General features: G+C 58.7%; 1 protein-coding gene across 3 annotated transcripts in view; it reads right to left on the minus strand.

The window, feature by feature from the left end:
- The window catches only part of SLC45A4 (solute carrier family 45 member 4), a 42,802-nt gene that overhangs the window by 21,489 nt on the left and 7,154 nt on the right, over window positions 1-14,159 (minus strand). For 2 of the 3 annotated variants that reach the window (XM_029923410.1, XM_029923409.1), the window contains one exon: window positions 12,437-13,072. In XM_029923410.1, coding sequence (XP_029779270.1) covers window positions 12,437-12,674 — 238 coding nt within the window. In that variant the 5' untranslated portion in view covers window positions 12,675-13,072. Of the gene's footprint in view, window positions 1-12,436; window positions 13,073-14,159 lie in introns of those variants that run through there. The other variant, XM_029923411.1, reaches the window with a different exon arrangement.

The following is a 14,159-nucleotide window of genomic DNA, read 5'->3' on the forward strand; positions in this document are numbered from 1 at the left end:
ATAAACTTAAAAAATTGTTTTTTTTGAACCTCTCTGGGATTCTATTTTTATTTTTGATACCTGTTTAAGGAAAATGCTGCACATCCCCGGTGCTTTCCTGGAGGCCTTGAACACCCCCGCCGCAGACAGCGCGGAAGCCGCCTGGCCGTGCCCGCCGGAGGAGCACACGGGCGCCACGGATCACCCCCAGCCCACACCCGGGGGGCTTGTGTTTGTACATGTTTGTAACGTTCTGTTAAAGTGTCTTCAACTTCTTGACTTTCCTTGTCGAGTTCGAGCAATGCTCAGTCTGCAGGGACGACGGGCCTCACTTCCGCTGTCGCCTCCGCCCGCGGGTGCCTCGTGTTGCGGACACAGGTTTGGGACCCAGGCTGCCAAGTCTGGCAACTGCTACAATGTGCTGCCTGCGATTCAGACTGCCATGGGGCCTGGGAGGCTCCGCTGGTACGTGTCCGACTCTTGATTTCAGCTCAGGCCATGATCTCACGGTTTGTGAGTTCAAGCCCCGGGTCCAGCCCCGCACGGAGCCTGCTCGGGATCATGCACAAGTGTGCAGAAACACACACTCACTCTCTCTCAAAAATAAACTTTAAAAAAAGGTCTCTAAAAACTTCTTGCCTTACCACTGCTCATATGTGCAATATTGAAGAAAGGCAGAACTGCCCAGGTGTCTCTGTAAATGACCTCCTTGGAGTGGCATTTAAGGTCTCCTGTGATCTGATCCCTGCTCACATCATTCTGCAGTGAGCTCCCACCCTTGTGCCACTGGACACGCCACTCCCTCCTCTACGCTCCCCTCCCCACCAGTCACAGCCCAGCGTGCACTGACTCACCCTTGCTTCACTCACTGATCTCTACTTACTCTTTACAACAAGGAGGCCCAGTGTCCCTCCACGGCCTCCTGATGTCCTGTCCCCTGCACCCAGGTGGGTTGTCCCCATGCTCGCCTCCAGCAGAGCAGACAACGGCTGGTCCCGAGACTGTCCTTCCTGATTCTGCCTCTCCAGACCGTCCATGACAGCCTCTGCCAGGCCCTGGCAGAGGACCCGCCCCAGAGCCCGGCCTACTGCACACATCACCTCCCCGCAGGCCTTTCCTGACCCGGAAACATCTGATCCCCGGTCCGAGGGCTCCCGCATTCCACATTTACTCCCAAACCCCTGGCCACGCGTCCCCAGCTCTGCGAGAACCGTGTCCCCACCACCGCGGCCGGGTCCCCACTGGCGCCAGGCCCGGCACCTCGCAGGTAGGCGCTCCGTGCGCGCCGAGCAAAGAGGAACAGGCTTAGTAATTCCTTGGGAAAAATGACTACGGCTGACATTTCATTGTTTCTAGAATAACAATGATCCGAAACAAGGAAATCCAGACTTCCCGATCCAAACAAAACAGGCTTACACAAAGTTTCTCAATTATTCTGGTCAAAATTCAGGAGGTTCTCACCCACGCCTGCCTCCACACACGCCTTTCCTTCTGGCGCGTGGCCGGTTTCCACAGTCGGCTCCGACGGTGTCCTGGCGGTGCGGTGGGGGTCCCGACGCCGGGGGCCGGCCACTGTCTCCAAGCCCGGGCCCCGGCTGCCCTGCGGGCTCCCTCAGTCCCACGGCAGCAGGAAGCCCGGTGTTTAGCGGGACGTTCTGCGGGGCCCATCCTATTTTTTTCCACACCTTCAAAGCCGTGGTAAGAGACACCGAATACCCACCACTTCACCCACTTCTCAGCACGCGGTTCGGGGACATCAGACACGCCCGTGCTGGTGCCCCGCCATCGCCGCTGTCCCCCGGCACACCTTCACCTTGCGAAACTGAAACTGTCCCCACTAGTCACTATTGTCCAGCACCCTGCCCGCCCCCACCCTCCATTCTGTGTCTATGAACTCGACTCCTCAGGGTCCCCCAAAGAAGGTCAATCACACAGGATTTGCCCTTTTGCACCTGGATTTTTTCACTTAAACTAATGTCTTCAACGGCCATCCAATTTTGGCCACTTTCCATCCTCCCCCTCAGTGTCTTAGTGCGGTGGCCCACCCTGCAGCAGTGCTGGGTGCACCTGTGCCCTTCACTCTAGGGAGCCCCTGGGTTGGGGGGCACTGAGCCCAGCACCTGGGGTGCACTGAGCCCAGCACTGGTGGGGGGGTACTGAGCCCAACACTGGTGGGAGGGGCACTGAGCCCAGCACTGGTGGGGGGGGGGCACTGAGCCCAGCACCGGTGGGGGGGGGCACTGAGCCCAGCACTGGTGGGGGGGGCACTGAGCCCAGCACTTGGGGAGGGGCACTGAGCCCAGCACTGGTGGGGGGGGGCACTGAGCCCAGCACTTGGGGAGGGGGGGCACTGAGCCCAGCACTTGGGGAAGAGCACTGAGCCCAGCACCTGGGGAGGGGCACTGAGCCCAGCACTCAGGGAGGAGCACTGAGCCCACACTCCCCACCCAGGGAAGGACCGACCACTAGACAGCTGTGGCCCACATCCCAGCTGGGAGCAGCCTGAGCTCCCCCTCCCCCAAGCCAGGTATGGCGCTGGAAGCTGGGTGTGCCCGCGGGGACAATACCCGGGGTGCGGGGCAGACCAGCCTCTACCCTTGGGGCCGTGGGGACAGGCAACCTCAGTAAGTCAAGGGCTGAGCCAGGTGCCCGGAGGGCCGCCTGGAAGCCTGCTGGTAAACCCCGGGGCTGGTGGCACATCCAGTGATCGGAGAAGAGCTACTGGAGCAGCAGCCTCGCCCACCTGGAGGGAGGCGGCCAGCCGGCCTGCCGCTCAGTCAGCTGCTGGAGAAAGCCCCGAGAGCAGGAGAGCGGAACCGAGTCCACAAACCCCAACCTGCGCTCTGCCCAGATGACAGGCCCTCTCTGCAGGGGAGGGTCCCACACGGGGCTCCCCTCCCACGGGGACAGGGAGGGTCCTCATGCCTGGGACAGGAGGGCCTGTGCCAGCTGGCATGCACACCCGCAGCCACTTGTGAGCTGGGCCCTGGGTGCTGGGCCCCACAGGCACAGCGCCTGCCTCTGCCACCTGCCCACTGTTGGGTGTTTGGGGACAGACCTCCGGCTTCCGTGAGCCATCACTTCCTCAGGCTGACACCTGATTCTCTGAAACATCCCGGAAATCCGCCCACTCCCTGCGACCCCAGCCTGTGTGCGTTCTGCCAACGACGGCCCCGGGCGGCGGGGGGCCTCAGGAAGGCTCGCGCACAGCGGAAGCGCAGCGGCTGGCTGCTGGGTCTGCCCTTTCACAACAGGAAACCCAAGCGCGAGTGCAGTCCGCGCGAGGCCCGGGCCACCGTACCTTCAGACAGGACACACGGGTTTCACCGGCCCCTTTCAAGCGTGTCACTGTACACGCACAGGGGACTCCTAGAGAGGCGCGAGCGCGTCGGAACTGCAGGAAGTACGCTGTTCGGTGAGCCGCCACCGCCGAGGCAGGGGGCACGGCAGCTCCACACGACCGCCGCGTCCAGATCTGAGCACACCTGTCGGAGCGCCCAGTGAGAAGCATCTTGCAGGAAAAACAGTCACATGACCTCACAACAGGCCCCCCGTTCACCATGACCCGAGCTCACGCAAGGCGGTGCAGGAGGCACGCACGGAGTCCATCCACGCACACACACACGCAAAAATGCAAAGTAATCAGGTGCATTTTCACTTCGGAGGCAGCGCGAACAGGTTTCTCACAGAGACCTGTGCTCCCGGGCACCGTGCCCTGTGACTGTCAGCTGCACCGGCTGGCGGCGGCAGGGCAGGGCAGGGATCTGCCGGGGTCACGTTCGCACATCCCCGTCCGGAACAGTCCAGGGTGTGGAAGAAAACAAGAGCACGTAGGGCACTCAGACTTCCAGTGTTTTCTTTAAGGCAGCCTGTTGAAGGGTCGCCTTCTCCCACAGGAAGAAAAGGTGAGCCTCGAAGGGGGAAAGCCTGGGAATTTTTAGTAGATGCAAAACACGCACAGGAGCTTTCCCCTGCATCCTGGCTCGAGTAGAAAAGATGAAATCTAGCTTTCCCCGCGAAGTAGGATCTTGTAATAATAACCCAGTTCTGAGTCATTAAACTGAGAGACCACAATTTTATGTGAAGTTCCTCTTCCCTGGAGGAGACCTCCTAAAGCAAGAGGCAAACAATGCGGGGGAGAGACATCGCCTTCCCAGGGGGAGGGTGCTGGATGGGAAGAGGCCCAGGAGGGGACCTTGCTGCAGGGCTCAGGGACACGGTTAGGAGTGACCCCACATTTCTACTTGATTCTGGCCACCCAGCGGGTGCACGGACCCACACCTGCACACACACGCAGCACAGACAGCTCCCCTTTGGGGCTGGGCACTTGGAGGAGCAGCTCTGAGCAGCTTCCGGGCGCAGCCCCTCCCGTGCCCACAGGCCACGGGGCCAGCACTCCTGGGCTGCCCCTCCTGCTGAGCAGGGCTGAGGCTGCCTTGCTAACAAAACAAACTTGGAGGTACGGCTCTGATGTCCTGTATTTGAATCTTTGAGCCTGGGGCCTAAGAAAGGAGCTTTAAAAGTTCCCTCCAGGGGCACCTGGGTGGCTCAGTCGGTTGAGCATCCGACTTTGGCTCAGGTCATGATCTCACGGTTGGTGAGTTCGAGCCTTGCGTAGGGCTCTGTGCTGGCAGCTCAGAGCCTAGAGCTGCTTCCGATTCTGTGTCTCCCTCTCTGCCCCTGCCCCACTCACGCTCTGCCGTTCTCTCTCGCAAAAACAAACAAACAAACAAACAAACAAGGCCCCTCCAAGAGCTGAACTGTTCAGGAAGTGGGGTGGGTGTCCAGTGCATAAAAACCTAGCTCCAGGACAGGTGAGGAGGGGTGGCAGGGACTGTGAGGGCGCCAGGGACAAGCCGTGAGATTGAACGCGGAAACCCGAGTAGGAATGGAGCTGGGCCACCCAGCAGGCACCAGGGCCGCGGGCACAGACGGGCTTTCTGTCTGGCCTGGAACAGGGATCCTTCTCGGTTTGGACGTACCCCAAAACAAAAGGCAGCCCCTACAGTGAGTGCGGGTTCGGAACCACAGTGGGTGCAGACTGGGGGCTGAGCTGGGCAGGGCGGGCTCTGCGGACGGGCACCTTCCGTGGAGAACTGGGTGCCCCTTTCCTGCCCACGCTCTGCCCTCCCACAGCCAGCCGGAGGCCTGGGGTGCAGGGCCCAGAAGGGTCGTCCCCACACTGTCCCTCTGCTGTCCCCCCCCCCCCCCCCCCCCCCCCCCCCCACCGAGTCCCTCCCAGAATGACATGCAGACAGATGGGCTCAGCCGTCCCCAAAGCACAGAGAGCGAGCAGTCCTGACAAGCACACGTGTCCTCACAGGTGCACGCACTGGAGACCACAGCAGACGACACGCAACCAAAACTAAAACCCGCAAGACCCCAGTCTACTGTGAGGGACACACAGCTCCGCAGCCGAGAAGCACATGCGGGACGACCCAGGTCCTTCTAGAGCATCTGGCTCACGTGGCAGACAGCATTTAAGGAATAAAACCAACGCCGGCGTTCTTATCTTCCTAGTTCCTCCTGCCCAGGACTGCCACCGGCCAGGCCAGCGGCTTCCATCTGCACCACGAACGTGCCCAGTTACCGGGACACGCGGACACTGCTGTCCCACACAGGACGTTCAGCACAGGAACAAAAAGGTGCAGCGGAAGTTGGGGACCCCGCATGGAGAAGAGACCGTCACCCTCCACCTTGTCAGGACCTGGGAACATGAAATTCTTGCAAGAATGGAAGTTACTTGGTCCGTTGCCTGCTGGAGCTCCAGGCTGTGGTGGCAAGTGCCCCGGGTGACAGGCCAGTTGGCCCAATTTGGCCACCATTCTGCGGGTCCCTGCAGCCACGCCCACTCGGCTTCCCCAGGAATCTGGGCCCCACCCCCGGGGCCGAGCTTACACGGACACAGGCCCCAGGACGGACACTTTCACCTTAAACTTGGGTCCCAAAAGTCATTGCTTATAACATGGCCACGGAGCTGCACTGTGGCCAGCAGGCTGCCTGGGCCCCTGACCGGGGAACGGGAGCCTCTCCCAAGAGAGGACACAAGTCCTTGTCAGACGGCTCCCTGCGCACCTCGCATCTGCCGAGCCCGTCTTGCTGGCTTTCCCGGGACCTGATCAGATTCTGCACATGTTCAATTATGAGAAGTATTATTTCAGTCAAACAGAAAGTACATTTGTCAAAAAGCCACCCTCTCCAGTAGGCCACAGAATTATGTCAGTCCTAAAAGACACCAGACAGGCTGGGTGCAGGCAACAGGCGCACCACGTCGGGTGCCCGAGACGGGAGAGTCTGGAGTGAGGACGTGGACTTCTCGCAAGAAGAGGAAATGGAGCCACTCGGCCCGTCGTGGCAGCCGCTGGCTGGTGAGGCAGGCTCTGGTGTCCCCTGGATGGGGCACGGCCCCCGAAGACGGCAAGAATGTGACGGCTCGCTCCGTCCACCTTGGTCTCAGAAGAAGAGCAGGTGGCAGTGCACTCACCTCCCGAGAGGGGCCCGCACGACCTCAGTGGCCCCGGCAGGGACTCTGGGTGGCGGAGGACAAGCCCTCCCACCTGCGTGCCATCCGGGACCACAGGCACCGGCACGGTCATTCCCCTGGGGACGCCACACCCAGGAGGCATCCTCTGAGCACCAGCTCAGCCAGCCTGGCCACGGGCCCTCCCGGCTGGGAGGGGTGGGTGGAGGGCACCATGTCTTCCTTTCTTAAACTCATTTTGAGAAAGAGCGTGCATGCGCAGGAGGGGGCAGAGACACAGAGGGAATCCCAAGCAGGCTCTGTGCTGTCAGCACAGAGCCCGATACAGGGCTCGATCCCAGGAACCATAATATCATGACCGGAACCGAAATCAAGTCAGACGCTCAACCGAGCGAGCCACCCAGGCGCCCCACCACGTCCTCCTCCTGTGTCAGGGACGCCAGCCCTGTGACTCGCGAGGCCCCCAACACCACTGACCTGCAGTGCCAGGTGGAGGGCGGCCAGGATTGGCTGAAAGGCCCGGGGAGAGGGCGACCACAGCTGAAATCACGCGACAGCCGCCCTGTATCAGGTCTGCGTGGCACACGGCTCAGCCACCACAGCAGAGGAAAGGCCCCGTGCTCACGGGCGGCTTGACACACACTGGGCAGGGCCGGGGCAGGGCCGTGGCTCCCAGCGCACCGCCGAGCATGCAGAAGCATCTGCCAGGCGCTCCCGGAGACGGGATAACGCCGCTCCCTCCCTGGCAGGGCAGCTGGGCTCCTGGAGATTCTGGTCTCTACTCCGTCCTGCTGGGCTCCCAACCGAAACAGGTGCACCCAGGGCATCCCAGGGCCGCGGGGAGGCTCCACTGGGGGAAGGCACGGTGCTGACTCTCACACCCGGTTCCTGAAGGCCTCTTGCCTGGAGAACCCTGTGGTTTCACCCACGTGCCACACGCACGGGCGGCCGGGCAGCTTCCTCAGGGCACGCCGTTCCTCCAGACAGAGCGAGCAGCTCCTAGGGTCGTGGCTCCATGCTAGGCCTGGGAGGGGGTGTGAAGCCAACCCAAAGGGGACCGTGACGGTGGGGTGGCCTGTGGGAACACGTGAGGAGGCATCCGGGTGCGGAGGACGCACGGCCAGGCTGCCCACGGCAAGACTGAGGACAGCTGGGCATCCCCGGCAGATGCGGACTCTAAGCAGCTAGATAAGTAAGCCTGGCTGGGGGGAGGGGGGGGGTCTCGTCACCTCCGCACAGCCACCCGCAGGTGGGGACACAGGTGGGAGCGTCTGGCGTGACAGTGGCGGGCGGAGCTGGACACGGAAGGGGCTCAGGATGGGGCGTGGATGGGACGGGAGTGGGACGAGGTGAAGGCCTCGTCCACACAGCTCCGCAAGCCATTTCCAAGAAGGAGGCGCCGGTGCCCACAGAGACAGCCAAGGACCCACAGTGCAGGCTCCCCCCACCCCCACCACAAAAACAAGAAATCTGTGCCCTGTGAGCATACCGTGCAAATGAAAAGCCAGAAACAGACGTGGAGCCATCACCCCCAGGAAGCACAGAGCAGCTAGTCACCCCCACAGCCTAGGTCCAGAGCCAGCTTCCCCGAGCCCCTTCCCACCCACCTTCCCGGGGGCAGGCACAGGGGCAGCCTCTCCATGGCCAAGTCCAGGGCCTGCAGGCACCAAAGCTGCCCCAGACAGGCAGCTCCGAGGGCACCGGGCCCCAATGCCCTGACCGCATCTAATCACGCTGCTACTTTATGGAGAAAGAGCACAGCCCCAGGGCGGCCAGCTGGGAGGAGGGGCCCGGGAACCGAGGCCGGGGGCCAACCCCGCTGTTAAGGAGGCACGAGCCGCGAGCAGGGCTTCTCTGGCAGGGCCGCGGCTGCGCCGGTGTCACTCGCCGGTTGCGTGTCTGCCTGGGCCCTCGCTTCTTGCATTTTAAAGCCAGAAGATGACACGCGGGTGAGTAGGGACACTCAACATAGTGGGGCACCAGCCCAACAGCTTCAGAAAGCTGCCGAGGATGGACGGTCCCGCCCTCCATCAGCCTGCTGCTCCCGGATGAAAACCCACTTTCTCCCTAAGCAGACTTTGAACTCACTCAGTCACTTCTCATAGTTTCCAATTTACTGATCTTCCAGAGGAAGGTTTTCTTTGGGGAAATGAACCTTATGAAAGATCTGCGGTCATCTGATATTTTAAAACACAAATTATAAATTTTACGCCAAGATACATACCATTACAAGCCTATTTCTTCTAAAGCACTTACACACCATCTGACATGCAGAGTATTCTAGAGCTGATGGGGGGGGGGAATGTTCTAGGCATGCCTGGCTGGCTCAGCAGGTACAGTGTGAGACTCTTGATCTCAGGTTGTGAGTTTGAGCCCCACACTGGGCATAAAGATTACTTAATAAAATCTTTAGAAGATATCTAAACTAAAAAGGTGAAAGAGTAAAGAACCTAACCGAGCACATGCACCGGTTAGCCAGGGCCACATACCCCATCCCGTGCCACACGGGGGCCGAGAACACGTGCCCCCTCGCCGTGTCCGTGGGCCGGGCGGTCTGGCTCAGGGCCTCTCGCCCGGCCGCAGTGCGCTCGCGGCGTGGACGGGCGGGAGGGGAGGCTGGCCGCCACGCTCAGCTGCTGGACTTGGGAAAGACTCAGTTTCCTGCAGGCGGAGACCTAGAGCCTTCGGTCCTGCCGGCTGTGGGCTGGAGACTCCCCCAGTCCCGGCCACACGAGCTCCCCAAGACCGACGCTCAATCCAGCGCAGCACACGCCTCGAGGACAGCAGAGCCAGTCTTCTGGCCAGAAGGAGTCACACTCCCGTCACCTAGTCACACAGGCCACACCCATTCGCTGTGGCCGTTTTCCACTGGTTAAAAGAAAACACTCAAGAGTAGGAGGTTACACCAGGCCAAGGAAACGGGAGCAGGGGGGCGCTGGGGGCCATCGCAGAGGCTGCTGACCATGGCGGGTACCCCGGGGCTTTGGGATCCCAGTTACACTCTTCCTGAGCCCTCTCTGCAAATTTAGTATAAATAAGTTCATTTCTGATGATTTTACTGGGAAGGAGAATTTTTTGTAATTTTTAAAAATTCTTTATTTTTGAAAGAGAGAGAGACAGAGCATGAGCAGAGGAGGAAAAGAGAGAGGGGGAAACAAAATCCGAAGTAGGCTCCAGGCTCTGAGCTGTCAGCACAGAGCCTGACGCCAGGCTCGAACTCACAGACCGTGGAGATCATGACCTGAGCTGAGGTCGGCAGCTTAACCGACTAGGCACCCCGGGAAGGAGAAACTTAAAAAACAATGTTTTAAGCTTGACCTTAAGAAACCAGAAAAACAGTAAATTAAAGCCAAAGTAGGCAGAAGAAAAAATGAAGAACATAAATTAATAAAATAGGAAACACTGAAGTCAATGAAATAAAAATCTGAGTTTTTGAAAACATAAAAATCAATCCATCTTTAGCCAGAGTGACCAAATAGATGATACAAATTACCATTATCAAGCAAAAAGGAACATCACTACAGACCTTACAGACATTAAGAGCTACTCCAACTAATAAGTGAGTTCACTAAGGATACGAACTCAATATAAAAATATTTGGTGGGGGGCAGCTGGGTGGCTCAGTTGGTACAGCATCCAACTCCTGATCTCAGAGTTGTGAGTTCAAGCCCCACATTGGGCATGGAATGTACTTTTAAAAAAGTTTTTATGTTTCTATTTGGAATGATTTACAATTACTAACTAAAATTAAGGAGTGCCTGGTGGCTCAGTTGGTTGAGCATGGACTCTTGATTTCAGCTCAGGTCAGGATCTCAAGGTCATGGGGTCAAGCCCCGCATTGGGCTCTGAGCTCATTGTAGAGCCTGGTTAAGATTCTCTCAAGTGCCTGGGTGGCTCAGTAGGCTAAGCGTCCGACTTCTTCGGCTCAGGTCATGATCTCACAGCTTGTGGGTTCGAGCCCCATGTCGGGCTCTGTGCTGACAGCTCAGAGCCTGGAGCTGCTTCACATTCTGTGTCTCCCTCTCTCTCTGCTCCTCCCCCACTCGTACTCAATCTGTCTCTCAAAAATGAAAAAAATCTAAACTAAAAAAAAAGAGTCTCTTCTCTCGGAGGACCTGGGTGGCTCAGTCGGTTAAGTGTCCGACTTCGGCTCAGGTCATGACCTCATGGTTCGGGAGTCTCAGCCCGACATCGGGGTCTTTACTGTCAGCACAGAGCCTGCTTGGGATCCTCTGTCTCCCTCGCTCTCTGCCCCTGCCTCACTTGCACTCTCTCTCTCTCAAATATAATGAATAAACATTTTAAATAAATAAATAAAAGTAAAAGGTAAAATACCATCAGAGAACCTAGACCACCCAATTTCAAGATGCACTAGAAAGTCACAGCAATGAAGGTACTGGTATTGAGGACACACAGGTCACTGGAACGGGACACGGGGTCTAGAAACAGACGCATGTGTGTGTAGTCAGTTGTCAACAAAGGTGCCGTGGAATTCAGTGGGAAAGGACAGTGAAAGAAACACAGATGGGACTGGACTTCCACTTTCCACAGTGAGCGGGGTCTCCACTCTCACTGTCCACGAAAACCGACTCAAAATGGATCACTTAAGGATGAGAGCCGAAACTGTAAAACATCCAGAATAAAATACAAGAGAAAGGTCATTACGACCCTGGGTCAAGCACAGATTTCTTCGTTAAAACAAAAAAAATAAAAAAGAACTGATATACCAAACTTCACCTAAATTTAAAACTTTTGCTTTTAAGATACCATCACGAAGATGAAAGGGAATCCACAGACTGGGGAAAACGTGCAAACGCCTGCCTGAAGAAGGGTCTGTATCAGTGATGCATAAACAACCCTTGCAACACAATGAGACAAAAAACCAAACTAAAACATCAGCCAAGAGTGTGAACACACAATTCACCTAAGAGGATAAATGAATAGTCAACAGGGGCGCCCAGGGAGCTCAGGTCATGATCTCACGGTCATGGGTTCGAGCCCCGCATCGGGCTCTGTGCTGACCACTCAGAGCCTAGAGTAATGAACGCCCGGTAACGAACACCGCACCTCTGCGCAGACAACCTTCCTAACAGAGACTCAAATCAGAGAAAACCAGGATGGCTGGGTCGCCCTCAGGGGAAAGCGCGGCCCTGAGAAAGGCCTCACCGAGAACCACTCCTTCCGCCTGTCAGGAGCCCCTCCATCCCCCAGCCCCGGGGAGCCCCGGGGAGCCCCGGGGGTCAGCACAGGCCCCTCTCACCCTCCCCTACCCTCAGGGTCACCATCTCCAGAGGTCCGTGTGCAGCAGACACCCTACAACTCTCAAAATCTACCGGTGGTTCCTTAGACAACGGGGAAAACCAAACGCGGACGCAACCCTAAGGGCCTCAGGCCCCCTTGTGTGACTCAGGCGGTAGTCTGCGCGGGACACCGCGGTGGTTTCCCGTCCCAGGCTTCGTGGTGGCGTAGGACTGTGCGAGGCCCAGCATTTCCGGAACCGCCCATCGGTCAGCCACCTGCCGTCCACATGAATCTCAGAGTCAAGTCGTCAACAAGGCAGCTGAAGAGCCCCGTGTTATTCAGGGTTCTCTGGGCGTGTTCCCGGGCTCGTCCCAAGCACTCGCCTTGCCGGCCTGCCGTCAGGTCTCGGGAAGGAGGCTGAGGGAGAGGCAGGGACGCTCCCTGGTTCGCCCAGGGGGACACGCACGGCTGGAGACCGAGTCAGGAGCCAGGAGGTACCACGGGGAGACGGGCTCGCTCAGATCAGAACGCATCACAGCTGACGGCACGCACGCGCTCAACGACCTCTTTGCCGAGACAGGCACCTCGGTCAGCATCCAGGGGCCACCCCCTCCCCGGCCCCGGTGTGAACCAGGAGGAAAGCAGGCCAGGGCGGGTTGAGGGGAGCAAAGAGGGATGCCGCCTCCCCCGGCTCCCGAGGCTCCCCGCCCCCGCCCCCGCGCCCGGCGCGCTTACCGATCTGCAGCAGGATGGGCGTGACCAGCGCCGTCTCCATGGCGTAACAGAACTCCCGGCCGAACATCACGGCGCCGTGCATCACCCACAGGCGCACAGGGATCCGGTCTATGGACCCCTCGCTGATGGTCTCATAGGGGGCGTCCGCGCGTCCGGGCTTCTGCAGGTCCGGCGGGGGCACAGCTAAGTCTTGAACTTGCATAGATTCCGAGTCGGCATTTTGCGGAGCCATTTTCATTACCACCAAAAAAATATATATATATATTTCCTCTATCTATATAAATAATACTACCGTATATCGTGAAGGATAAGTTAGGGCGCCTTCTCCTCCTGCTCCCACTGTGCGCCTCCCGCAAGGAACGCTCGTCTCCCTCTCTGCACAAACAGAGATCTCTCCCCGTCTCACGGCCGGGTGGGACACGCAGCAGAACAGGGTGATTTTTGGTTGGATCTTACACATATGGCTTGCTGGCTTACTGTGAATTAGAGTTAAAAATCCATAATTGCCATTCAGTTAATACCAGTTTCATCATTATTATTGAAGAGGTGCTGAAGTGACTTTTCTGGCCACAGAGAAGAGGGAAGGTGACACAAAAAGGTGGTCCGCCGTTGCTCCCCATCGAGTGACTGGTTGATCTGCAAAAGAGGAAAACAACCCACAGAGAGTCAGCGGGGGGCGGCCGCCACGCGGCCCCCCGACCCCGGCGGGCCAGGTGCTCCGTGACCGGTCCTCGGCCACCTGGGAGACCCGACGTGAGGCCGCCACAGGCACCCGGCGCTTGCTCCGGGTCAGCTGCAGAGAAAACAGAGGACCCTCCCCAGATCTAACCCTGGGGCAGGATGAAGACGGGACAACAGAGGGAAGCCGGAGCAGAAAAAATGAGCAGAGGAAGACAGCTCGGTTTCTGCTCCCAGGCCAGTGAAACCGCCGGCAGACAGGCCAGGAGTGGGGGGCGGAGGGGCTGGGGAGGCCGGAAAGGAGCAGAAATGCTGCCCAGGAGGTAGAAAGCGGGAGGAGGGCGGGCATGGCAACAAGGGGTGTCTTGCCACCTGAAGGGGGGGCACTCCAAGTCCACCCCAAGGCAGCCGAGGCCTTGCCGTGGGGGCCGTCCACAGCGGTGGTCTGCAACCTCTTCAGGTTGTAAAACGTTATGATCACCGAATGAAAGTTGCCGCCCGTCTCCAGGGAACTGCGGACACGTCCGACGTCTGCACACGACTCCGAGGGGCTCACCAACTCCTGCCCCCCCACATTCCTAGGGGTGTGGAAGTCCCTGCCCCCTGCCCCGCCCCGGCCCCCACAGCCCAGCTCTGTGATGCGTCCTCTCGACCCTCACATTTAACTAGAAATTTCCCCTCAGGAAGGTTTTAGGAAAATAGGAGGCAAGACTAAGGATGCAGGTCTGCCCATGCGCGCGGCTGGAGCCCGGCTTCCAGGCACCGGGGCTCCGTTCCGTCTGAAGTGCGTTAGAAAAGGGGGCGGCTCAGGTCATGATCCTGGGGTTGTGGGATCAAACCCCGCGTTGGACTCCACACTGGGCATGCTGCCCCCTCGAGATTCATATTCTCTCCTCCCTCCCTCTCTCCCTCCCTCCGCTCCTCCCCTACTTACACACGTGTGTGCTTGCTCTCTTAAAAAATCCTTTAAAAAAGAGGGGACCCCAGGGGCGCCTGGGTGGCTCAGTTGGTTAAGCGCTGACGTCAGCTCAGGTCATGATCTCAT

This window comes from Suricata suricatta, chromosome 15 (genome assembly GCF_006229205.1).
Source record: "Suricata suricatta isolate VVHF042 chromosome 15, meerkat_22Aug2017_6uvM2_HiC, whole genome shotgun sequence".
NCBI classification, from domain to species: Eukaryota; Metazoa; Chordata; class Mammalia; order Carnivora; family Herpestidae; genus Suricata; species Suricata suricatta.